The 25,497-nt window shown below is 45.6% G+C and overlaps 1 protein-coding gene across 2 annotated transcripts; it reads right to left on the bottom strand.

The window, feature by feature from the left end:
- Positions 1–511: 511 nt before the first annotated feature.
- Positions 512–24,010, bottom strand: LOC139059217 (venom serine carboxypeptidase-like). Of its 2 annotated transcripts, XM_070537333.1 has the most exons (7): positions 23,912–24,010; positions 22,942–23,046; positions 13,271–13,619; positions 10,936–11,015; positions 7,637–7,809; positions 4,470–4,806; positions 513–2,432 (listed from the first exon to the last, which is right to left on the bottom strand). In XM_070537333.1, the coding sequence occupies exons 3-7, from the start codon at positions 13,342–13,344 to the stop codon at positions 1,630–1,632; spliced, it is 1,467 nt and encodes a 488-aa protein (XP_070393434.1). In that variant the 5' UTR covers positions 13,345–13,619; positions 22,942–23,046; positions 23,912–24,010; the 3' UTR covers positions 513–1,629. The 2 variants fall into 2 exon arrangements, with proteins under 2 accessions (XP_070393435.1, XP_070393434.1); XM_070537334.1 differs by lacking the exons at positions 13,271–13,619; positions 22,942–23,046; positions 23,912–24,010 and adding an exon at positions 11,316–11,435 and having other exon boundaries at positions 512–2,432.
- Positions 24,011–25,497: the final 1,487 nt, after the last annotated feature.

Below are 25,497 nucleotides of genomic sequence, written 5' to 3'. Positions count from 1 at the left end.
AGGTGGTCGTCGTCCATCTCTTGTGCTTCTAGCAAGTTCTGGGCTAGTCTACTCGTCGATGGCTCAACATTAGGATATTTCGTGGAGCGGGAGTCGGGTCCAGGCTGCATCGCTATCGCTGAGCGGGCCTGGCTGCCCGCAAACGCCCGTAGTCGTGCTAAACCTCGGTAGGCTTAGCGGCGAGCGTTTCCCGTCAAAGTCCGGTAATTTGCCAAAAAGGATCCTACCGTCTTGAAATCGGTGTCCGGCTGATCCAGCTTGTTAGCTCTCTCAGATCCAACCCAAAAGTTGGCGGCCCGGTGGGTCGAGATAGTCCGTGAGGGTAGGAATCTACGAAGCCCATGCGACGAACGTCCGCACTGCTCCGCTTCTTCTTCTTCCTCTCCGTCCGGCGAGAGACCGCCTTCAACCTCAATTTACTGGCAGAGGTGTCCTGAAAACACTGATTGATGTAATCTTATGTCTCTAATAAATATTATTCCTTGTCTATTGCCTCTTTGTCGAGCCGATTATGAAGGTCTTCTCAAGACGACGTTAAAGTAACGAGGAACAGCTAGAGACATCGATTCTAAGCACCTGTTCATCAGCGAGTACTTGATACTCGCTGCTACCTTAAGCTGAGAACACACGCTGCCGAATATTGAGTGTCTCAGCTGTGACACTTACCTATTACATCACTGCTTACTTGCGAGTGCCCATAATCGTTGTTTACTGAGTATAATATGTGCGTGATATTACTACCTATTCTTTTTTTTTCATTTATCACTCAAGCGAGGAAATTGAGTGGTAGTCATCATCAGACGTTGCTTCCTACGCAGGAGCACAATCCCTGACTCTTTCTTATTTGTTCGACTTCTGCCTCCTTTTTTTATTTCTTTTTCATACATTCATATCATTTCCGTTATCAGCAAACTAGGAAGCCGTGCTAGTAGCAGGACAATCTACTTCAGTTTTAGTCCGTCCCCCTGGAAATACAGTCGTCAGTGGAAAAAAAAGCAGTACATAAGGACTTCCGTGAAATTACATCTCTTATCGTTGAGTCAGACAGCAGTCAGATCAAATTCTATTAATTTGATCTAGTAATTTTCAACCATTTGTAACTCAAATCTACGTTCGCACCATCGCAATCGACGCTGCATTCCATAATCTGGATGGTGTTTTTACTAGAAGTGATACCAAAAACACAATGAAGAGGCTTAAGGGTCTATGAATGCAGCAGTGAAGCACTTTTCACGCAAAACGTGCATTTTTTCTATACATAAAGCTTCCCCAATTCTAACTGAAAGAGTTCGCTGCGAATCTCTACGCCTGATAAAGTACAAACTTATTCTTGAGCAGAAACAGCTATACCTAGTCGCAAATGACATACCATGGCAACGTTTAGTAGATTTTCATTGCATGCCAGTTTATATTATCATAGTACGATCCTACTGCGTTGTGGCACCATTCACGCATAAGGACTGGCAGAAATACTGGTGGTTACACGTTCACTAAAAATCAAAGCGCTCCATGCTAATTTGTTTTCTGATATAATCTTCTTACATCTTTCTCTTACGCGAATTCTGCCACCACGCATCGCCGAACAAATCGCAAGTCGGACAAGTGTGTCGTCTACCCAGAAGAGCTAGCCTATGCGGAGAAAGGCGGCTCGTTATCGACGAAGGCTGTGATGAGTTCGAACATAGCCTCGGGCTGGTCATAAGGCAGAACGTGTCCGCCGTTGCGCACCACGACGAAGTTGAGGTTCTCGACGGTCTTCTTGTAGCCGTACAGACGCTGGCCGTCGGTACTCCGCCAAATGTGGCGGGGTTCGTGAGACCATCGATCCGCGTGCGACCAGGCCACGTTGGCGAGGAATTTCTCCGTGTGCGTGGTGGGCACGCAGATGTCCAAGTGGCCGCTGTACACCAGCACCTTGTAGCCGCTCTCCAGAACTTGGGTGAACTGCGGCACGGCCGAGCGCATGATGTCGCGGATGAAGTGGACGGTCACGAGATCGCGGCTCATGCTGAATCCCTGCCGACCCACGTGGAGGGCTCGCCGGATCTCGGGCTTCTGGACGAATGCCTTGTAAGTCTTGCTGTCTTCGGGCTCCTTATCGATCAGGTAGTTGTAGTAGTATTCAAAGCCGGTGACGTTCTTGAAGAAACTGTTCTCCGTGATCAGACCGAAGAAAAGACTGTCCATTAAATAACCGCTCTCGACAGTTCGACCTGCGCGGAGGAGATCGACCGCTTCCTTGGCGACTCGCATCATGTGGTCGGCGGCACCACGGTCGATGAGGCCAATCCCGTAGATGAAAGTGCCAAAGTCCACCATATTTACAGGGTCCGTCAGACCGTTGCCGTAGGCGATGCCACGGAAATTAATCTTGACCCGCATTGAGTCTGCGTTCTCGTGTAGCGTGGCGCCCACAGTCGGCACGTACTTCCCTGCATGTCAGAAAAAAAGAAGAAAAAAATGAAGTATGGTGAGGAGTGTGGGGTACGTATGATCGTACTTTATGAAACAGCAAAGTAGTAACCGTTGCAAAAGCAACGAGTAGCATGGGAATCGGAACATGTAAGAACATACGTTAGGACCTCAGTACCTTTCTCGACCGTCGATGTAGTCAAACGCATACATCTTGCCATCTGAATCTTAAGTTACAAATTGACGGACCCTCTGCGCCTTGAAGCCAGCATGCCTCGCTTGGCTGTACAGCCATCCTATAGCAGAGAAAAGAACCGACACGGACAAGATAGGGCAACAAAATCACTTTTTTCAAACTCAAGATCCGTTATTTGCGCTGTTAAACGAAGACCGTTATCCGACTATCCGACTCGCTCAGTTCTCTATTCTTGTAGCTCTACATCGACTTGATCGTAGTAACTCGCCCTTAAATATAATTGGCAGCATATTAAATAGGCAAGGATAAACTTGTAATTAGAAACAAGTATTCGTAGTATAAGATACAGTCCGTGCTGTCAGCACACGCTTAACGGGAGATATTTGGTTTTTGCACACAACACTAGGGCGTTTGGTCAAAAGACAATAGCAAAAACCAACCTAATAAAGATAAGGTCAATGAAAATGTGTTATAATAAAGAGAACAACACTTAGGATAACTATTGGTAACTACTTTATAAGAAGGCTCACGCTCGGTTAATGTGTGTTGCGGTGATTTCTTTTTCCTCCTTCATTCAAACTGGCTACAAGGTATTTTCACGGGGGGTGCTCGACGCCGGTAACCACACAGCACAAGGGTGCGACAATCCAGACGCTTATTCAGACGAATTTTCAGCTAGCATTACAAAAAAGCAGCTAGTACGGTAACAGCAACAGTGTGGAGCGCGGGCGTTAGTCAACGAACACGCATATAACACTTATGTACGTTCAGTATTTGAAGGCGGTCAAGGAACATGCCAGTAGTATCGCCAGATATCCCGCTCGTCACGCTGCTTGACAGAATGGGTCCATCTAAAGTATGCGAATCTGGTGTAATGGTGGGCCTGTGCGAGTTGTTTCGGCCCGACAACAATTCATCAACGAGGATCAAACCTTCAAAGCATGGCAGCCACATATGAGTATACTGCGTTAGAAGCTATTTCGCAGCGATGGTGATGACTTGGATTCAAATAATTGAAGTGTTTCGTAAATCAATATTGTGAAAGGGCAAAAAAAAGAACGTCTTCGTGAAACTAATTAACCATTCCAGCTAAAAATTGTACAAATCTAACCGTTGGCCTAATGACGCGTAAAAGGCAGCAACGTTGACTCTTGGCAACTACTGGTTTGTTGAATGGCTTCGCTTACTTTTGTGAATATTCGTTAGCAATATCTAGTAAAGATGAATTGATTTTATGGAATGCTGTAGGCTCAATGAACCAAAAACCTGTGATGGAGAGAACGAAAGAGATGAATGAAAACCTAACAGCTGTGCCATCTACTGCAACTATCGTGAAAACGCAGTGGTACTGTTATACATAATACCCATGAAGGCACCAAATTGGATACAATTGAAAAAAAAAAGAAATGAGCAATGTAGAAACATGCTCGCAACTTCCACTTGAAGGTTATCGAAGGTTCTACTCGTAGGCCTGCTCTTCAGAGACCTGGTAATAAAGAGGATGCGAGAAAAGAAGCAACGAAGGGAGAAAAGAACAGAGGATGAATCACGAAAATTGCAGCGAAAATGCGGCAAACACTAAATCTTGTAGACCAAGGCAAAAAATTTAGAAAGTTCAGTCTGTTACAATAAAGCAAATTGAAAAGCAAGGAGAGAGAGATGAAAGGAGAAATACAGGGAGGTTAACCAGAAGAGAAAATCTGGTTTGCTGCATTATGCTGGGGAGAGAGATGAGGAGGATATGCAGAGATAGGAAAATAGGGATACAGAAAGAAAGGGAGTATACGTACACAAGATCACATCGAAAATCAGTGACGCGAACAACGGAAGAGAATGTTACGCTATTAGAAACAGGGCTTACCGGCGTAGGATTCTCCCGCAATGTAGAATTCGTTTTTGGCCAGCTCGCCGAACAGCGTGAAGAACTGCTGCAAGAACTCTAACATGTCGCGGCCAACATCGGTCTGGTTACGGGCGTAGCCAGCGTCGTTCTCGGTGTAGCTGAAACCCGTTCCCACGGGTTGGTCCACGTAAAGCATCGAGTAGCGCTGCGCCCAGGTGAGCTCGCGAAACGCCGCCTCGCTGCCGTCCTCCTCCGACACGTAGTAAGGACCGTGCTCATTGAAGAAGCCCAGAAGCGAGGACGTACCGGGCCCTCCTTGCATCCACAGTATCACCGGGTCATTCTGCGGATCCCTCTGAGGACGGATATCAGAGCATATAACAACATATATAATAACATATAATAATATACAATTATATGTAATAACATATAAGAACATATATATAAGAACATGTGCTGATTACGAACGTCATTTTGACAGGGGTTGTTAAAGGGCGGAACACTTATCTCTTACGCGTCTGCTTTTCGCCTGCTCTCCATTTTCTTTCGTCGTTACGAAATTGAAGGCGAACGTATTAGGTTCGGGTCGTGCAGGGGTACTGACCAATCCGCTTTAAGTGCGGAGCACTCTAGGGACAGGTAATACGAGATATCTGGACTTCAGTTGTGGAAGAAGACGATTATTATTTTTTTTTTGCACGCAAATGTAGTCAATAGCAATACATTATTTCGCTCGTGCCATCCACGGTATAGAAGGTACGGCCTCCGAGGCGGATAATCCCCTACAAATCGAGCGCTCATATTACGACCCTGTTCTTAGTTTATCCTTCACAGTGAATTTGTGCCATTACACAAAGAACCATCATATTATATTCTATCTGCGCCTTGAAAATGACTAACAGAGGCGGAAACGCGAGCACTCTTGAACGCAGGAACTACTGACAGGATGCAGACGTACCGCAAATGCCATGCAGCGGACAACGATTTCATTGGAAAAGGAGTAAACCTTTGAGATAGTAATCCCCGACGGAGCCTCCAAAAAGACTCTCCAATGCTGTTTGGTGGTCGCAGGTCAGTGTGTGCATCACCAAAGACGCCCATAGACCACAGCACGCTATTCTAAATGCATTCGCACGTTAAGAAAACAGCCTCAACGCCGGCGATCTAAACACTGATTCAGAAGAGGGCACTCATTTACAAACATGGTGGGAGTAAACTTTGCATGTGAAGTTTATTTTGGAATACCGCGCTGCCGACACATTGGGCAAGTGGGTGTCTGTACGTTGTCCTTCTTACTAAAGACGGAATCGCAAAGCATGACTGTTTCACCGAACTTATAGCAACTTATTACACTGACCGCAGAGTTCACATCAGAATGTCGAAACACTTAGAAAGGGAAAAATAAATATGCTTTCATGACGTTGTGCGAATAATTTTTGTTGACAACTTGGACCACCATTGTGTATGAAAGTACCACAAGGCACCGACCATTTGTCATTTTATCTTCAGGGAAGAAGGATGACGCGGTTGCATTAAATTAGTTCATAGCCAAAAAAATCTCTGTAGTCTGCAGGTATATTTCTGTATACTAACAGTAGATGACATTGGTATGCTTCTTTAACACTGAGAGATCTGGGTCCTTCTGATAATTATACACACGATAAAAGAGGAAGGCTGAGTCATCGCGCATAACGTGGAGCAGGAGGAAGAGGAGTAGGGGGAATAGGAGGAGGAAAAGAAAGGAAGGAAAGGTAGGGAGGTGAACTTGGTCCGCGTCCTGCTTGCTACCCCTCAGCCGAGAAAGAATTTAAGGCATGAAAAGAAAAAAATGAGAGGGAAGGAAGAAGGTACTATCGATGTGAACATGTGCGGTTGTCTATCACTTCACGCCTACAGTCGGTCAGTGAGGCCAATCGATTTCATGAAGCGCAGCAATGCCCGTGTCACTTTGTAAGCCTGTGACGCCTGGGGCCATTGTTCAAGAATCTTTGTTTCTGAAAATAGCCTGCTGTCTAATCGGTTTAACACACTCCGATGAACGTCGCGTTCGATGTCTTAAACACAACAAAATACACAACGCGTGTAACACCTCTTCACAGTGGCACGACTCCAATGTACTAATTTCAATAAATGCGTAAGCTTTCGTAAAAGCCATCCCTAACAAGAGGCGGCACAGTAAAGTTCCATCATGGCGGGAGAAGTGCGAGAAATCTGCAGCTTCAATGCGAGATCAAGCCGGTGGACCCAACAGTTCGCGCCAGTCTCGGTGCTCCACGAAGTTTAAGCCTAGCGGGCATCCCAGTGTTCTTAGGGAGTAATGCACACTTCAGCAAAAATTAAATGCTCATTTTCTTTTTTCATTTCTTTTTTCTTTTTCTTTTTTTTCATCGCGTAGTGTACCCGCGGGGCCTCTCTCTCTCGAGTGGCGTAACTCGTTGTGAATACACTTTTGGGAAAGTATCTGCTTTGAGAGCTTTCACCAAGCTTCGTGCGGCCTCCGCTGTGCTACCATACGGTTAAGAATGTAATGCTGCTGTGTTCACTAACAACATCCTGGCATCCTAAACTCTCTCGTCATCCCCGTCTATCCCTCCTTCAAGGCCTTTTCCCCTTTCTTGAGTACAAACAGCAGATTAAATCATAAACGCTCGGGCCAATCTCCCTGCACTTATCTAAATAAATTATTCTTTTTTTCTGGCCATCTTATGTCCTGCTAGAGCTTAGTGTGAATACGAAGAAGTTTCCGAACGACACATTAAGAGGAGTATTTTTTCATCCGTGCTCACAACTAATGTACCTCGATGAATCAAGAGAGTGCTGGGCTCGGGGTGGGAATGTAATATTTGTAGAAACAGAGCAAAAGGGAAAGAACGTGGACAAAATAAAAACTAGAATACAAATGCAAGCGATGGCTTCGTCATCTCCTTCTCGTATTCTTTTTTCTTTTTCGTTTATATTTTCCGGAGGGGGGGGTGCCTTGATGGAGGGAGAGCGAATAGTGCTAAGAGCGTCTCGCGCCTCCTGCTCGAATCTCTGCATGAGAATGAATGGGCGAAAATGGCGTGACTGGTCTTCGTGTCCCGAAGGTAAATGCTCAGGTGGAGAAACTTATGGTACAAATTACTATTTTGTAGCCCCGCCTAAAAAAAAAACCTTATTGCCACAATAAATTTACTTCGACTCACCAGTGAAGGAACGAACCAGAAGAATAGATTGCTATTGTACTGTGGATTGACGGTGATGTAGCCCGCATAACTGGGCACCTCGTGATCAGCCCCGATGGGGCCGACCTTGCTTGATGACCTGGCCTGGTTCAGTTTACCAGCATCGATGAGAGGTGTCAAGTACAGGGGCTCTCCTGCAAATAAATGGACAAAGCACATTGGCCCTCCGAAAAACAGGACCACGACTTTTGTATTTCTCGTGTTTTCTTGAGTTGATAGCTCCGCTACCATACCTGTTTTTCAAGAAGTGCTCCTTCACACCATAGAGTTTTATATGCACGTCACCAAGGGAGAATCCCACGCTGCATCATTTAGCAATCATGAGTAATATGGTACATAGATTTCTGCGCAGTTTTGCGTGGTTCTGTGGAGAGAATTTTTTCCAGCTGCTCGTATTGTTCTTTGTGATGCAGTTGCATTGTGTGCTAACGTTGCAACGTTTCCTGAAAGCGCTGCAGTGTTTAACGTTTCCAGTTGTTTCATTGCGTAATTACGAGCACGTATGTACACTGCGACAGCTTCACCCTAGCGTGCCTAATTCTGGATAATGTTTAGTAAGCAATATTTATCGTGCGCGCTGATTATTCTTTTCTTATTCTGGACAAAGCCCTTGTTCGTGAAGTCCTGAAAACCATGGAAGTGTCTAAGTTAGAGGTTAAACGAGAATGTGTATAACGATACATCAACGTTTCGATTACAAATATGTTTTAGTGGTGTTAATGTGAGAATCCACAAAGTCATTTAAAAGCTGAAGGATAAAGTCTAGGCAAAATTAATGTATTTCATATCATTTCTAAGCTGACGTAACTGTTACAATGGTGGTGTATGCGGACAGTATTTAGTGTCATAATTCCCACTAGCTATGTTTGTATCGATCTTAATAACAAACAGTAACAAACTTACGTTGTACTCGGAGTCACCATGACCACAGTCACTAATAAACACCGCTGGCAATAACTTGTAAATCAAATACCTGGAAGCTATAGGACATTCACCAGCTTAAAGCCTCCACTCAGATCTTTGTTCTCTTACCTGTTTTCTAATATTTGTCCTCTAGAAGGGTCATTTACTGCGACGCGTTATCTTGTATTGTCTGAATAAGGTTCATTCTCATGCGGCTCGGCCTTCAGTGCGACCTGATATTCCACAGCAACCTGATGTCTGTGCTGCAAAATCTGACAAGGTGCGATACCTTGGTACGATACCAATGCTCCACTGGAAATCCGCGTAAGTGTAGGCTATCAATGAGCAGTAGTACCAACAAGACTTTTGTTCCGAGTCATGTGTGTCACATGACTCGGGACAGCTTACTCAGAAAGTAAACAAAATGTCATCTATCGCATTGTCTGTTTTTGTCCCACAAATACATTTGTCTAAGGAAAGCTCTTCCCTCTTCTCACCCACCCCTATATCCTTACAAAAATGCACCAAGGACAGACAAATTTGATGCATATACACATCGCACTGGCAATGATAATTACTTCTTGTCGTTTTGACATTGCGTTGAGCTTCGACAAAATTTGCTGGAGTCACTGACATTACTATTGCAAGGAGAAATGCGAACTCCTGGGTTCCAGCTTTCTTTTTTTTTTGCTTGTCGTCTTTACGCTCGATCACATTACTTCAGGTTTGTCGAAATTATAACTTTAATTAATATTGTCACAAACCAGAAGTGTTCATAGCTTGATCAAATTTAATGCTAGAAAAAGTTACATAGTACGATCAATAAACGCATAGTGTGGAAGCTTGGGCTTGTTGGTGTTTCATTGGAAAAAGGACACAGCGCAAAAAAGACGAGAACAGGAGAGAGCGACACGCACACAGCGCTGCGTGCATGTCACTCTCTCGTGTCGTTGTCTTTTTTGCGATGTGTCCTTTTTCTAATAAACGCAATAGATTGTTTTTAATGTTTGCTTCTATCGAACAGGAAACAAGGTTAGATGCTGAACGCTGCATACCGCTAGAAGCAGCATAAAACAGGTATTTAATTTCGTCGGCTTTATGCCATTTTAATGTAGCCCTCACCATCCAGTGGCTCTTGCCACATGCAAGCTTTCAAATTTTAAGGTTTAATTTTAGCGCTATAATATTTTCAGTTCCTCTACACTATGGAAATCATGTTAGTTTGCCATTGCTTTGTTCAGAGAATCTGAGTTCTTAATTGATGAAAATTCTCGCCTTAGACGATCTTGATTAAATGTAAATCGAGAGAATAAATGTAAAATTGACGTAAGTTAACCGTACATAGGCAGAAATACACAAGAAAGTGAACGGAGAACAGCCGTCACCATAGCTCAATTTGTGGAGCATCGCACACCTAATGCGGAAGGTGTGAGTCGGGTTCCGATCGGTGGCAAGTTATTTTTTTCGTTCAGTTTCACATCATTGTACTTCTACGTTTTAATAAAAAACCACAAGTTATTTACTCTATAATCGTCTGCTTTATGCGGTTGACCTGCCATGGTGTCCTGATTTGGCGTTGCGCTGCTGTGCACCAGATCAATTCCTAGTCGCGGCGGCCGCATTTCGATGGGGGCTAAATGAAAAAAAAAGGGGAAAAAAGAAAAAAAAGGAAAAGCACCCGTGTGCCGCACATTCGGTGCCCGTTAAAGAACCCCAGATGGCCCAAGTCAATCCGGAGTCTCTCACTGCGGCGTGCCTCATAATACGGTTGCGGCTCTGGCTCGTGAAAGTCCAGAATTTAATGGTTAATTTATGTTCTTACCAAAAATTTACTCCCTTGCCTCCCCTTCTGGTTCAAGGGCACTTAAGAATTTTCGATAAAGTTATCGGTGAAATGTCATATTGTGTAACAGCACATAGTTTTACATATCAACGTCAAGCAGCAACTGCTCGATTGCTTGAGTATGAGTGCACAAAGCGACGCTTTCCATCACGTAACTTCAATAAATGTCATTTCTTAAATCTGCCTTTTGACTTTATTGCTCTTTCACCTTTTCTTGTAAGCCGCGAACGTTTAGGAGCACCAGAAATAGTAGATCTGAAATATTGTGAGCCACTGCTCTTAAGACGAACTTCTCACAATGTAAAAAAAATATTGACAATCCGTTAATTCGTCTTAACGGGGTCTACCGTACGCATCAAAGTGAAGCCGTCAAATGTTTTCATAAATAAACAAAACTAGCTAAATTGCTAAACAGCGTGCTTTAATGAAAGGCGATGCAGCAGGCGTTAAATAAATGTAGCGTGTCTTTTCTGAGCAGACTTCTATTTGCAACAACCGTGACATCGGTGTCTACCAGTATTTGCTGTGCCATCCAGGTCATCATTGCTGCCACTGGCCTCATTGTCCGTCGTGACCTCCTCCACCATCTGGTCTCTGTAACATCACACACACACAAAAAAATTATTTTATCTACAAGTTCAGCGAATCTGAGCACGTCATATCATCTTCAAACATACTGCTCCCACGTGTTCATATGCACAACAGTGGCTCATCGTGTAATTTTTTTCAGTGCCATGAATGACGATGTTTGTGAGAAGAGCTTTTCTTCGCAAATAAATTTCTTAACTCTGGCGTTGGCCCTAAAAGCAAGAATAGAGTAAAGAAATAAATGAAAGGCGTAGATGCAGATAAACCGAGCCAGTTTTAATGTACGAAAAGAACACCTGCACAAACCATCAAAGATCATTTTGTATGTAAGCGACGCTTCGCTTCTCGTCTTTTTCCTAATGCAGCATCTCGTGCTGCGTTACTCTTCATGGGTCAACGGGCCATCGTTCCAACGTGTGCAGCCTTAAAGCGTTTGGGAGTCATCTTTGTCTCGTTCCTGTCGTTTACGGCAGTGCAGGACCATGCTGAAACGCGCGACCGACCATGAGTAAATGCCGTCGACCGAGTACAGGTGTCCACTATATACACAGCAGTGTGGTGGACACCTGTCTCCCCTCCACAACATCGCATCCTCAGTACCACGCCTCCTTTCCACCACTCACAGGCAAGCACAACTGCTCTCCACATTCCCCCATCTCCACATTTCTGAACTTCACAATACTTATATCCGCATTACCTTCGCTCCACATTTGCCACCTCCGCGTTCCTTCTCTCTGCATTCCCCTCTCCGAATTCCCCTCTCCGAATTCTACACGTCTGCACTTCTGTCCATATTCGCCATCTCCACATTCCCCATCTCCGCATTGCTCCTCAACACATTCCTCTTCTCCGCATTTGTCCTTTTCACATTCTACCTCTCTGCATTACTTTTTAAGCATAATCTGAGGTTAGGAAGCTCCACGTGTAGCATTTTGGCAAGGTGAAGATTGTAATAAGGGCAAACCAGAGTCTGTTCATTTTGATTTTCCCGGCATAATGTTTCACGCCTTTGACACTAGCTACAGTCGATAATAGAAATAGAAAGAAAACCTACATGACTTCATTTTGTTCGTCTCTGGCTTTCTAGTGACAAGACGACAGAGACGCTGCTTGCAACAGAGTTCCGCACGTGCGAAAATATACCGCATGTCCCAGCTAACGTTAGCGAAGCTGTTCAATGAAAGAAACGATAGAAAAACATGGTGCAATATGCAAATATAGAACTTACGGTGTCCGGTCGTCAGAACACCGCAGGCTTTAAAGTCGCATTTGGCGCCATGTTTTTTAATCGTTTTGTTATTGTTGTTGTCGTTGTCGTTGTTGTGGAACAGCTTGTCTAACGTTAGCTGGGACACCTTATACAGAGTAACATGAGTTCATAAGATGGTGCACAGGCAACAAGAAGTCATCATGGTCGCGACATTAACGAGGCGCCATGGCACAAAACCGGAAACTGCGTCCGAATAATTTAACGCGCGTTTACGACGTTGAACAGAGCTGAATAATTGCGTAATTACATAATAATTGTTTTGTAGACGAGTTTCCCGTTGGTGTAATGTAGCGAAATATTTTCGAAGCATTTAGAATGCACTTTTCTTTCTTTTTCGCTATTTGTCAAACGAGCAATTCATGCTTCTGGTAAGGTTTACATTGCCTGTGAGCTTCTCCAGCCTGTGTCTCACTTTATTAAATTATCATTTCATGGAGAAACGTGCAGTGTTGTCGTTCTGACACGCGCAACCACGGTGCAATGAAGCCGCGTCGTTAACCTATGCACTGCATATGTGGGATGCAAATAAAATGCAGTGTCGTGCTAAATCAGATCAGCCACGTGTACTTCTTTAAAATGCGTTTCTTTTTCTCGCTGTTTGCTTTGTCATGTGTTATTAAAGCAAAAGTTCCAATGACGAAAGGTTTCGAAGCAGCTTTCAGACAGATAAGGAGGAGATGGGAAAGGGAGAGAAGTTGCCCAGATAAAATTCCGGTTTTCTAAAAGGCGCGAAGGCAAGGTTTACAGAGATTGAGAGATGAATGAAAAACGAGAGATTGTGAGCATGCGCGCACGCTGGATGTAAGACTTCAAAAACCCAGCGTGTTTTTCTAATAAACGCAGTTGTAAGTTCATCGCCGTGTGTGTCCCATCCTCAATTATGATGTCTGGTGTACGTCTTTTGCGCTGTTTTGAAACATTATGGAACAACCGCTACTATTGGTACTGCATGACACTTCGAACGAACGCTCAATAAAAAAAAATTACTTACTCATCGTCGCTCCGCACTCCGACATTGAGCAGGGAACTTGAGCAAAGAAGCAGGAGCACGCTGGACAGTTGCATCTCGATGCAAACGTCAAGGCTTCCAGTCCCAATGTGTACACATGTGGGTCTGCGAGTTACTGCTTGGTACACTTGAATCCTTGATGTTTTGCGTGTGACAGCCGCAGAGGAAAACGAAAACAAAGAAGATAGGCTCAGCAGGGGTCGAAACTAATTACCTGCTGCGGCGATGCCCTGTAAAATGTAACTTAACTTTTGTCTTTTTTTATTTTTTTACTGTCGAGACGTTGACTGGCAGTACCCGTATGTGACTGCCGGTCCCTGCCGGCGTTGTCCTGCACGAGAGTGTAATGTCACCTAAGTAGAAATAAGGTTAAAATGGAGCGAGTGAGGTACGTACACATGTCCTGCTATCAGATGCTACGATAGACGGAGAAATTCACAAGCAGGAACGAGCGATCACCCCTGCACTCGCAGTTCTTTGATGGAAAGGGGCTTTATATTTGGAGAGAAGGAGGCAGAGAGAAAATAAAAATCTGGCGTGCGTTTACACTCGACTGGAAGCCTTATCATTGTACACCGGTCACTCTTCGATCAAGGCCCGATATGTTGATTGCGGTGTCAACGAGATACGGCATAATTTATGAATCTTTGTGATTCTTAGTTCAGTGTAATGATAAACTGTGGCGCAGACACAGACAGAAAAAGACTCTACCTGTAGTGTAGTGCAAGTGCGTCGTCTCTCTGTGTGTCTCACCATATTCAGCAGGTGGTTTTATATAGCCCTCCCGCACTCTAGTCAGGAGATTCCTATTGGACTTGTTTGTCATGTCCGAGTGCTCGCACTTGGTCCAAAACGTTCTGGCGCGCTCTGAGGTGCTCTGACGTATAACGTCCGACCGGTTATATTGGGAACCGTTTGGGTACAAGCTACCCAAACATGCGCCCCTGCACCGGCATGCGTGCATTTGGCAGCTATCTCGCTCCTTTCCCGAACTTTCTTCTTATACATGTGCCCCTTGTGCACAAACGTCCACACATGCCCCCAAAAATTCCCGTTTTGTGTACTCGTTTACGCTCCTCAACGTGATGTACCCCACCCTTTACCAACCTCTTTGTCATCTCTGTACAGAGCGAGCTTATACGATACCACCAGGGGCGTAGCCAGGGCGGGGGGGAGTGCTTATGGGGCTTCAGCCCTCCCCCCCCCCCCGAATTTCTTTCGTGCTGTCATGCACCGCCGACCAAAACAACCACCGGCGCCGGAAATCATTCTGGATTTTGTCTAGAATGTCCCTTTCACGCTTGGAAAGACATTTCAGCGTGAACATTGCGAACTCGGGATGGATTTCGCGGCAACGTCCATGCGCCTGGAGTCGCAAAACGCAAGGAGCCCCTTCCGAGCACAAAGTTTCAAGGCCGTTTTGATGGCGAGCGGGCTCATCGCGGCATCTCGCGGAGACCGCGGAATCTCCTGAGCGCATGATTTTAAATTCCGCAACTTTATTGGTATAAAGTTCTTATAAACTTTTGGTGCGAAAGGAGCACTGATATTACCAAGGTCGTGCTTTATATTTTCAATTTCGGAACTTTGTGGGTTTAATGTTCTTATAAACATTTGACGCCAAAGGTGCATTGCGTTTTCCGAAGTCGTACATCGCAGGACACTACGAGTCAAGCCAAATCAACACTCTATGAGACAAGTTGACAAAGCACGCAGGTAGGTCCGATGCTACGAAGTGTTTTGGTGGTTCATTTGTGCCGTCATGGCACAGAAAAGAATATCAACATTTTTGTCACCTGCGCCAAAGCATCATTGTCGACGCTAAGGCCAGCAAAGGTAACTACGTTTTTATTTATTTGAAAACGAAGCTTTCTCTGCCTCTTTCTCCGACTTTCCGCTGCTGCTGTGGTCTTGCACGCCGCTAACGCCGGCCTCATCGGGACGTGGTTGAGACGTGGCCATGTCACAAAAACATAAAAGACATGCGCTGACAGTGTTTTCTCTCATGACATTTATTGATGAGCTGTCATTCTCAAAATCCGAGGAATACCTTAATAAAGAATGTAGGTCAAGGTATATGTCACGTGGAGGGCCTGCGCGGTTGTGGTTTAGAATGATTATTCGCCAAACGACGCCCGCAGCGTAGACCCCGGATTTTCTGCGACGCGGCGCTCTTAACGCTATCGCGTTAGTACATGACAGGAGTGTGGCAAAAAGAAAACACGACCAGAGAAGCTCGTGTCAACATTTACGCCGAATCGCATGTGCACAATGCCCTCTGGTCGCTGTTACTAGGCTTGGCCCCCCACAAATGCAGTGCAGGAGCTGCCGCGCTTGTCTCCATGCTCACCCGCAACAGCAAGGACAGTAGAGAGTGGAAATAAGGAGTATGGAGATGAGGAGATGAGGAGTATGCAGGCCCAAAGAACCACTAATAACCGACTTTCCCCAGCGAAACGCAACGAACGAGCAGTAGGAGATGGTGCTGACCAGCTCGGCATTGGAGGATCAGCAAAAGCTAATCCAGTGGCAGTGGCGCCACAGCCGAAAGTGGCGCCACTGCTGCTGGCGCTCTGGACTGAAGTCAGCACCCACCACGGGGATCCAACCCTATCCGCGCGCCATCAAAATAACGTCTCTCTCTCTCTCTCTCTCGCTCGCTCGCTCGCTCGCTCTCTTTTTCGCTGCCGTAGCAATCAGCCCGCTTTTCCCGTGGGTCGGCCAGCTGCCCAGCCGACTTCTAATAAAAATTATTGTCTTCTAAGTGAATGTGCCGCCAAAAACGGTGATATCTCGCAACTCAGCTTTTCCACTTCCATCGTCAAGCACTTCTGAGACTGCGACATACTTTCGACTTGCGTGACCATCTTGCCCTCCCGTGCGTTCACTGCCGAGACCACAAAAACGCCCATCATATATATGTCTTAAGGATACATTTCACCTTCCACCTCCTCCACTCCCATATATCATCTCCTTGGGTGGCTGACTGCGGCCACCACACTCCAGGACCAAGAATATCTGCATGGTAGCGCATGTCATATCCGCCATATGCAGAAAGTGGAGTCCTGAACTGCGGCCACCAGCTCACGTTCCTCTAGACAACAATGGATGGTTATCCGTCTGCCCCGCCTCTCTAGCTCTGACTAAAGACAGCTGCAGACGTGCAGATTCCAATCAGGAGTTTGCATAACTGCAAGCAGTGTCCTTGCAAATCTTGTTTACACATTTACTCCCCCGTAGCACGATATACCTTGGGTTCGACTCCCTGCCGCGGAGACCGCATTTCTATGCGGAGGGGCGAAATAAATCAAAAAGAAAAAAAAAACCGCTCGTGCACATAAATTTAGGTGCGCGTCGAGGAAACTAAGGTACTCAAATACAATCTGGAAGCTTTCGCTACGGCGTCCCTCATACCCTTTTTGTTGTTCTGGGACGTTAAACCTCATAATTTGGCTTGACGTGATTCGATTTCACGTGTCTTTATTGGACCATATACTTATTAAGACCAAAGCCTTAAGTGGCTCGTTGCAATGGGTCAAACACGAAAAAAGCGGCGTCTGTTCCAGGGATACAAAAAAAGAAAGTACACGAGTGGTACAAAAAATATCATCATCAGCAATCGCTCCTATCTGGACAAAAATATAATCTGAAATGGCTCATACCCCCGTAAGCATGCAAAGATGCAACGGCTAAATATGAATGAAGACACTAAAGAAACAAATAAAGAAAGAACACAGAGAGAGAGAACAACGAAAGAAAGAAAAAATGAATGAATAAAAGAAAAAAGGCAGAAAGAAGGAACGAAAGATTCTTCAGATAGTGCATTAGGTGCTCACATGTGCCGTTGAGGAGATCGACATACAGCGCAATACGTTTACTTCACACTCCAGTTCGTTATGTCTTGCAAGAAATCTGACCCCTCCGATCGGATAACTTGATGCATTACCACGTGTGGAGCAGGCTTTCGCCTTCACGTGTTACAGGAATGTAACGTGCTGCCGATTTTTTGTTTCCGTTACCACTCGTGTGGTGAAATTGAGCTTCTCTCTTCATAAATCCCCAGGAATCAGCAATGCACGTTAAGTGCTGTCCACGTTTGCTTTCTTGCTTGCTCTGCTTTGCTTTGCCTTGTTTTGCCTTGCTTTGCCTTGCTTTGCCTTGCTTTGCCTTGCTTGCTTGCTTGCTTGCTTGCTTGCCTACCTGCCCATGAGTAGGCCCCACCTTTTGAGGATTCGCGACAGAGTATGGCGTGCTTAGTTCAACGACGAATGAACGCAGTAAAAGCAAGTGCACTACGTCTTTCACAACAACTTATGGTATATAGGTAAAGAAAGCAAACACGCATATCCAGATGGGAGCGTGACAATGGGGATTTAGTATCCATACACTGGCAAATAGGGTTGCAAGGCTGCCCGATAATAAAATTGAGTTCAATGATGATTACAGTCAGATTAAGATAATTAATGCAACAAAGTTTATCCTGTAGGAAGAGAGGAAACAAAAAAGGGGAGAAAGCAGGCATCTTAACCAGAAGAGGGTCTGGCTGGCTACTCTTGCTTCTGCAGGACGTTCACGTACAAACAGCTGCTACTACGTAATATTCAGCCTTTCTCGTTAATATATTTATGATGCGCCACGCAGTGATGTGCCTCGCACAGTAGAAAACATACGAGAGTAAGCTTTGAACGCTGTCGGTGTCGTGTAGTCGTGCTATCAGAGAACACTTACAGTGCGCGCAAATCTTTTGACGGTACCAAACAATTCAGTTACGATATACTCCGATTCCCAAGCAGCCATCGGCCTCATACAGAACCACACGTTACCCCATTCACTCCAACAGGAGTTCGAACGAGCGGTCTCTGCACTGCAACCTTCCACCGTTTTCCTCCGCTGGGTCCCTGAGCATTCGGGGATTGACGGCTATGAGCTGGCCCATCAACTCGCCCGTGACGCTTTTAACCGCACCCCATTGATCCCCTGGCCCAGGCCTTCGGAGGACTGTGGAAGGCTCTCCCTGCGCCGCACCATCGATGAAGCTTATCTCCAGCTCCGTCTCGACAAGCGCCTCTACCCTCCCCTTCATCCATCACTCACTGTGCCGGAAGCTCGCCTTCTGCGGCGCATTCAAATTAATGCACATATTACCCCTTTCCGCCTCTTTCTCTATCGCTATCGATCAGACCTTCCTAACGCATCCCATTGCCTCTTCTACTGTCCGGCTGCTCAGCAATCACATTTCTATCCTCCCCGTTCCCTTTTCATCCCCAACTGGCTCGACTGGCTTGTCGCTGAAGAGGAAGAAAAACAGTGTCGACTGGCAGCCCGGGTGGTCGATATGCTCGGCCTCTAATTTTGGGCTCAATAAAAGTCTTATACTACTACTACTATTACTACTCCTACTCCTACTACTACTACTACTACTACTACTACTGCTACTACTGCTACTACTGCTACTACTGCTACTACTGCTACTACTGAGGAGCCATTGGATTGGATTGGAGAAACTTTAATTATGCCTGCAGTTGGGCGCTCGCGCGCCCCGACGAGGGCCTACGTCATCCTCGAAGTTGCCGTTACTCGGCGCGGGTCTCCGCTCGCCGTTGCCGGCTCGCTGGGTCCGTGCCTTTCGAGCGCCTCGAGGACCTGCTGGACGGCCCAGAGCTGATCGTCTCGTTCGTAGCTCTTCGCGGCTGCCTCGAGCCGCGGTGGGAGTGTTCTTGATGTAGCGTCTTCTGGATATTTAATGCAGTCCCACAAGATGTGCGTGTAGTCTGCGGTCTCCCTCCGGCAGACTCTGCACATATCTGTCGGATATGTCTCGGGGTACATGCGATTCATCAGTTTCGGGCTCGGTAGCGATCCGGTCTGGAGCTGTCTCAGTACTACCGCCTCCGCTCGACTCAGTCTCGGGTGCGGGGGTGGAAGAGTCCTGCGAGCCAAGCGGTAGGCCTTCGCGATTTCATTCCACTCTGTGAAGTTGGGATGACCCAACGTATGCAAACTGCATGGTCATGAACTTCTCGATATCACACTTGGATGTGCCTGGAGATATATACGCAATGGATCTCACAATTCCGTCTTTCGTTTGCACGGCACAGACATCCCCGGAGTCGGTGGCATACATTTATACATACAGTTGTACATACATTTTGTCCTTTAAGTATACTGCAACGCCTCCTGCTCGTGAGTGCATGTGCTGCTCACAAACGATACCAATATAACCATCGACTTGAAACAATGCATCTTCATTTATTTATTTCATTTATTATTATTATTATTATCGTTATTATTGGGGGCGAAGTGCTTGGAGCCTGCTTGACCTCCTCCGCGGGTCAGCCCGGTCTTGCACTATCTCCGGAATCGGCCCACGCTCATATTATAATGTTGACGCACAAACACGAAAAATGCATGGAACCGTAGCCATATACAGCTTCGATGTCAAAAATGTGAACGTGTGAAGCGAAAGGAAGTGGTTCTACCATTGCCGACGCCCACCCCTCTTCGCCGATAATGTCTCCATTTCTGTTGAAGTTGCATATGCATATGCTCTTTTGCATATGCACTTGCTTGAGACCAAAGCGAAGTCGCCGTCGGTCTCGCTAAGCAGGGATAGGAATTCGACATCGCGCAGGCGTAACACAATAAAAGAGTAGTGGAAGGGTTAACTTGGCTTCAGGCAGGAATTGCGAGCTGCGACTGGGGAGTTTCATTTGAGAATGTTTATACTTCGCAAAAATTGTATGTGCAGCTCATTGCATGTGTCTCTTAGGGCTCACTGCGCATATGGACCTACATGCAACAGACAGCGCTTATACACGCTTGCGATAGGGGAGGTGTATGTTAATGTACGACAGCTACTGTGCCTATCGCGCAACTTCCAGTTATGTTCAAATTAGAAGAACACACGTTCTAAATGCACCGTCGTTTGAGAACGTCGGGTGATAGTCCAAATTACCGAATAATGTTTCACGCAAGGCAGAGGTGCTAATGTGGATACAGTCAAATTCCACCATACTACCGAACTCGCTATCTTGTCAGTGCTGATTGGCTCACAGGGCTGCTACGGCCTCTCTGATTGGCTCAAAACGCCGACATGGTGGCATTTAATTGTGTCCGGAATAGCACCCTGGTAGCGTGGTAAAACGGATCAGGATGTGTTTGTCTACACTTAATGCAGGCTAAACCAGTGTACAAGCGTAAAGAAGTAGTACTACTTCCTCTTTTGAAGCTTTTTATGCAACTTCAATATAAAAGAGTACAACCTACCCCAGAAAAAAGAAAAAAAAAACCTTCTCCCACCGGAAAATTGGGGTAAGCGAAGCTTGTTCTGCGTGAACCTGACCTGCGTCACAGTTAAGTAACCCACAGGTGCCGGATTGCTTCGGCTTCCCACTCCCTCAGTTCGGGATCTTCTTGTTGCTGTCGGATTGCCTGTGCTTGCGGGGCTCTAACAGCTGGATCGGCGCGCCGATAGCAAGCCCTTTCACGAGCGAATTGTCGCCGTCACCCGTCGAACGCTGCTCATTCCTCAGGGCAGCGCACAACCCGTGGCCGTCCCATCCGTTTTCCGAGACTGAACTAAACGGAGACAAAGCCGGCGCAGCGTGCGCGACACACTTTCCTGCCCTTTGCCTCCCCGGCTAAAGCGAAATGGCTCTTATTGGTTCCACGCGTTGCGTGAGCGCGCGCCTATGCAGCTTGAATCCTTGCCGATGATTCACGCTCCGGCGCCGGCGCAGCTGGCAACTGATCAAACCGCCCTTTCCCGCAGCTACTCGGCTCTGGGAGCAACTGAGTTTTTTTATGTGCTTGTGTGACCTCGACAACGCCACTTATGATCCAATGCAAGCTTCGCTTGAAAAGTAAAACCCATTCGACCGTACTGCTAATCACACTTTACATGTACAGTTTGTCACACAACAAAGGTTTACTGGGCATGGGTTCCATGACAAATTATAATTTATGCTTAGTTGAGGCATAGCGCTTCTAATATAATAGGCCACTGTGTAGGTCGCGCAAACTACTACAGATTGAGACTTAGACGTTGTGTGCCCAAGTTTTTCTGGAGTCCAGCTTTTTCACAAATCTAGTGTCCCGTAAACTATTGTGGCCGATCACACAACGTACGCACGCATTGTGAGCCACGTTTAAAGGGAACGTAGTGCAAATGCACTGTTGCGTGTAATTTGTGGCTAGATTGTGTATTATGAATAGATTATAATTGTTGTGCCTACTGCTTCAACCTTTCACTCTTTCGCACTTCGCAGAATTAACAATGAGCTTCTTGCGTTCTAGCTCCATGTTTGCGTGACGATCTAAAGTGCCGTTGTCTCTCGCTGCTTCGGGTAAATGAAACTGCAATTTTTCGTAACATCTGCGTCCCCAACTTTTGTTTTGTATGCTTGGCTGTTTTTAACCAACCTATTCTCTTTTAAACCAATAATTTCATGCATGCTCTCAAGCAATCCTGTTTCCATACACTGTAAAACAAGTATCTGGAATGAATTTGCATATCAATGGTCCTTAGAAAATATCCTTCCAGGCAAAAGTACCGGCAAGCAGCTAAAGTGACGAAATAGGCTGACTTTTTTCAGAGATGAGGAGTAAGATATACGCTTAGTTTCATTACAATATTAGAATATATCTTGCTGATGAATCAGATGTAAAGTTTGGAACCATGTGCTTCCCACCACTCTATTTGATGTCTATTCAACGCGATAGGTTAATGTCCCCGTCTCGCAGAAAGGCTGGTTTCGGTGTTGGCATCAGCACCGGTGTCGGTGGAGTTGTCCGTGAGTGAAAATTTCCGTATATATTTAGGTATATGTATATGCCACGCCTTGCTATATGGCATGTGGTATACGCGGGTTATATTTCCATACCATTCTATCACTCAAGTTGATCATATCTTGTCCTAGTTTCGTGACAAAGTTATTCCTCAGAATTTTGAAAACGGCAGCCCACAAACAAACGTCATGAAAGAAAGCGCCAACAGCGAAAGTCTTTTATGTTAAATCTTCTCATACTTAAATGCTAAAAGTGCGAAACAATAAGATAAATCTGAAAAAGATGTAATCTTTTTATTGGCGTGGCTGTGCACTACCTCCGTGATCGGCCCAGGCAAGTGGCCGCGTTTCTACCAGAAAGCTTGCCTTCGTGCACAGTGTTCGCCACCAGCATTTCCCAATTAACATTACGGTTGCATAAGCTGCAGTTGTAGGGAAGTGGAAGAAGCAGTCAGGGATCTGAATGCTATCGCGTTCCACTCTAAATGCGAAGTCTCTTTCCCTACTATGGAGAAAATTGGTGTTTTTTGCAGGTTACGCCAGATCTTTCTTTTTTTCTGAAGGAACTACTGCACTCGATATTTTATGTAGTACTTAAACAGAAGGCAGAATTAATGTATTTTCACGCATAAGATTTTTATTCACGAGATGTATGTCATAAAAAAGATATCAATTGCCAAAATTTAGATTGTGCGATAAAATTGAACAGAGCTTGTAAAGGCACGCTTGTATAGACTAAGAAAAATATGTAACAAAAATTACGAAATATACAAAATGTACTGCCGTCTAATTGGCACTATCTCCGAAAAAATCTAACTTTTTCATTTAGCAGGTATTCCACTACAAAAATTTAAGTGGAAGCATTACAGTTTGTTGTGCCAGGCTGCGACCGTCGATGTTCCGGGCTGGCTTGCGTCGCTGTGGGTCTCACAGTCGAAGTCCAACGAAAAGGTAGCATCCTCAGACTCGCTGCTGCTCGATCCATGGATACAGTAAGCCACAAACAAAGCGGAATTGCAAGATGATCTTTCGAAGCGCGCGCGCCGCTCCTGGAGGCGGCCATTTTTGCTTTCTGCTTTGACGATCGCCAAACTTCGGAGTGCGTTCAAAAATTAACGCAGGGTGGGAAAAAGGTGATCTGCTTAGAAAACAAAAATATTGTTCTCCTCCTTCACGTCAGACGGAGCAGAATGTCCGTGAACGGCGCATAAAGTCTCAAAAGTGGCGTTTCAAGTCATAGATAGCGGGCGGCCATTTTTGCTTTCTGCTTTGACAATCGTGAAAACTTCGGAGTGCGTTCAAAAATCCCCGCCTAAGGGAAGAAAGCGAACTGCTCAGGAAACAAAAGAATATCCCCCCGCCTTCAGGTCCGATAGCGCAGAGCGGCGCGGAACGTCTCTAAACCGGCGTTTCAAACCACAGTTATAACGATGCCCGATGGGCGCGGTACGGAAAGAGTTAGGCGTCCTCCAATATTTTGGTTAGGGCACTATCGGTGACAAAAACTGCTTGAAAATAAATGTGGGGAAGAAAATTGTGGAAAACTCAATGTCACGCTTGAGCGCGACGTTGAAACAAAAAAAAAAGTTCGAAAGCATGCACAATGACAGTACCTTCAGGCTAGATTTCACGAAACAAATAAATTCCGCACGGCACATCATGCTCTCGTTACAGTGTCTGAAGAGCACCATAACATGAGAATAGCCTCTAAATAAATAATGGAAACATCTCAATTCCCGTCTAACTGGCACGTCAGGTTCAGTCAGAAAGACAGATTTTCGAAAGTGCACCTAATGCACGTGAACGGTCGCGCTCAACCGAAAGTGTATCTGCTTACCTGATGGCACGAGGCTTGAGTGAACTTCAGAGGCAGCAGCTGTAGTGTGGCGGTCTCGCGTGCCACCGTTGCCTTTACACAACGAAAGTACTCCCCCCCCCCCCTTCCCCCCTCCCTGCCCTCCCTTTTATTGCACACGAATTGCTTCCACACGTGCGCGTATTTTTAGCTGGGAAGTGACTGTACAAACCGGAAATATGCGAAAACGCTGATAATTTCCGCTGGAGGCGGATAGCTCAACTCGGTTGTCTGCATTTACTGGTACTGTTAGCCCCTTATTTCATGAATTTTTGCATTTTGGTGAAAAGTTAGGCAAAGCTTTCTTTACCCGCCGTGGTTGCTCGGTGGCAATGGTATTTGGCTGCTGAGCACGAGGTCGCGGGATCGAATCCCGGGCACGGCGCCCGTATTTAGATTAGGGCGAAAGCACCCGTGCACTTAGATTTAGGTGCACGTTAAAGAACTCCAGGTGGTCGAAATTTCCATAGTCCTCCACTATGGCGCGCCTCGTAATCAGTAAGTGGTTTTGGCATGTAAAACCCCATAATTAAATTTTTAATTCTTTGTTTATGCCAGATATGCCCAAAGAACTTAAAGTTTTCTAGAGAAACTACTGGGCTGAGATACGACTGGATATTGCGACGTATCATGTATGATGCGCCATGCGCTTGGCGGGTATATCTTAAAACCATACGTAAAGCCGCTTGAATCGGCGAAAACCTGTAAGAAATATCAGTTACTAAAGAACTGGAAACTTTGGCGTAATAATTGTAGTGCATTTTTCGCTGCTCGATTTATTACAAGTTTCTTTAAGTTTAATGACTTCGTGTTTAATTGAATAAATTGCAGTTTTCATATCGTGGCCGGTTCCCTTAGTGCGCTTCTTTTTATGTGGATTTTTACTTCATGTAGGTTTTAGGAGCTTTACACAAACCGACAAAATGCCTTCTTCCTCTTCGCCTCGGAGTTGTTTGTAGCTATTCTTACCTTTAGCTTTTGTAATACGACTGGTGCCGCATTATATCTATCGTAAAAACAGCTGGAATTTTATGTTTTGACATATTTGTAATATATGTGCTAGTCAGCAGTAAAGCCCGTAAAAACGCTATATTTTCCCACTGAATCTGTTTTATCACCACAAAACAACTCGTAACTATACACACGCTGTATCATAAATCATGCAGAAATTAATTAGCGCCTCACGGAACCACCAGAACGTCTTTTTCATTCAAAACATCACGGTAGACGGAGAAAAAGCCATACAGAAAAAGAGAACATCCTGCTATTTATTCTGCGGGACTTTCAGGCGTGATATTTATTAAAATAATTTGTTAACTAACTTTTCGCACATTGTGCGATGAGCTGCCATCACCCATACATTTGTCATTAATAAACGGAAAATCAGACATCCACCCGTTCATAGCAAGTGCTACAAAGGAAACCCATGCGGGTTCCTCGAAGGAAAAGCATCACAGTTGAAGAAAAATTCGCCCGGGTCCGGGACTCGAACCCGAGACCACCGGCTTTCCGGGGCAGCCGTTCTACCATCTGAGCTAACCAGGAGGCTCCTACCTGGTTAGGAGGAG

The sequence above is a fragment of the Dermacentor albipictus genome, chromosome 4 (assembly GCF_038994185.2).
Source record: "Dermacentor albipictus isolate Rhodes 1998 colony chromosome 4, USDA_Dalb.pri_finalv2, whole genome shotgun sequence".
NCBI classification, from domain to species: domain Eukaryota; kingdom Metazoa; phylum Arthropoda; class Arachnida; order Ixodida; family Ixodidae; genus Dermacentor; species Dermacentor albipictus.
Note: the sequence above shows the minus strand (reverse complement) of the source record. Positions and strands in the feature narration are given on the sequence as shown.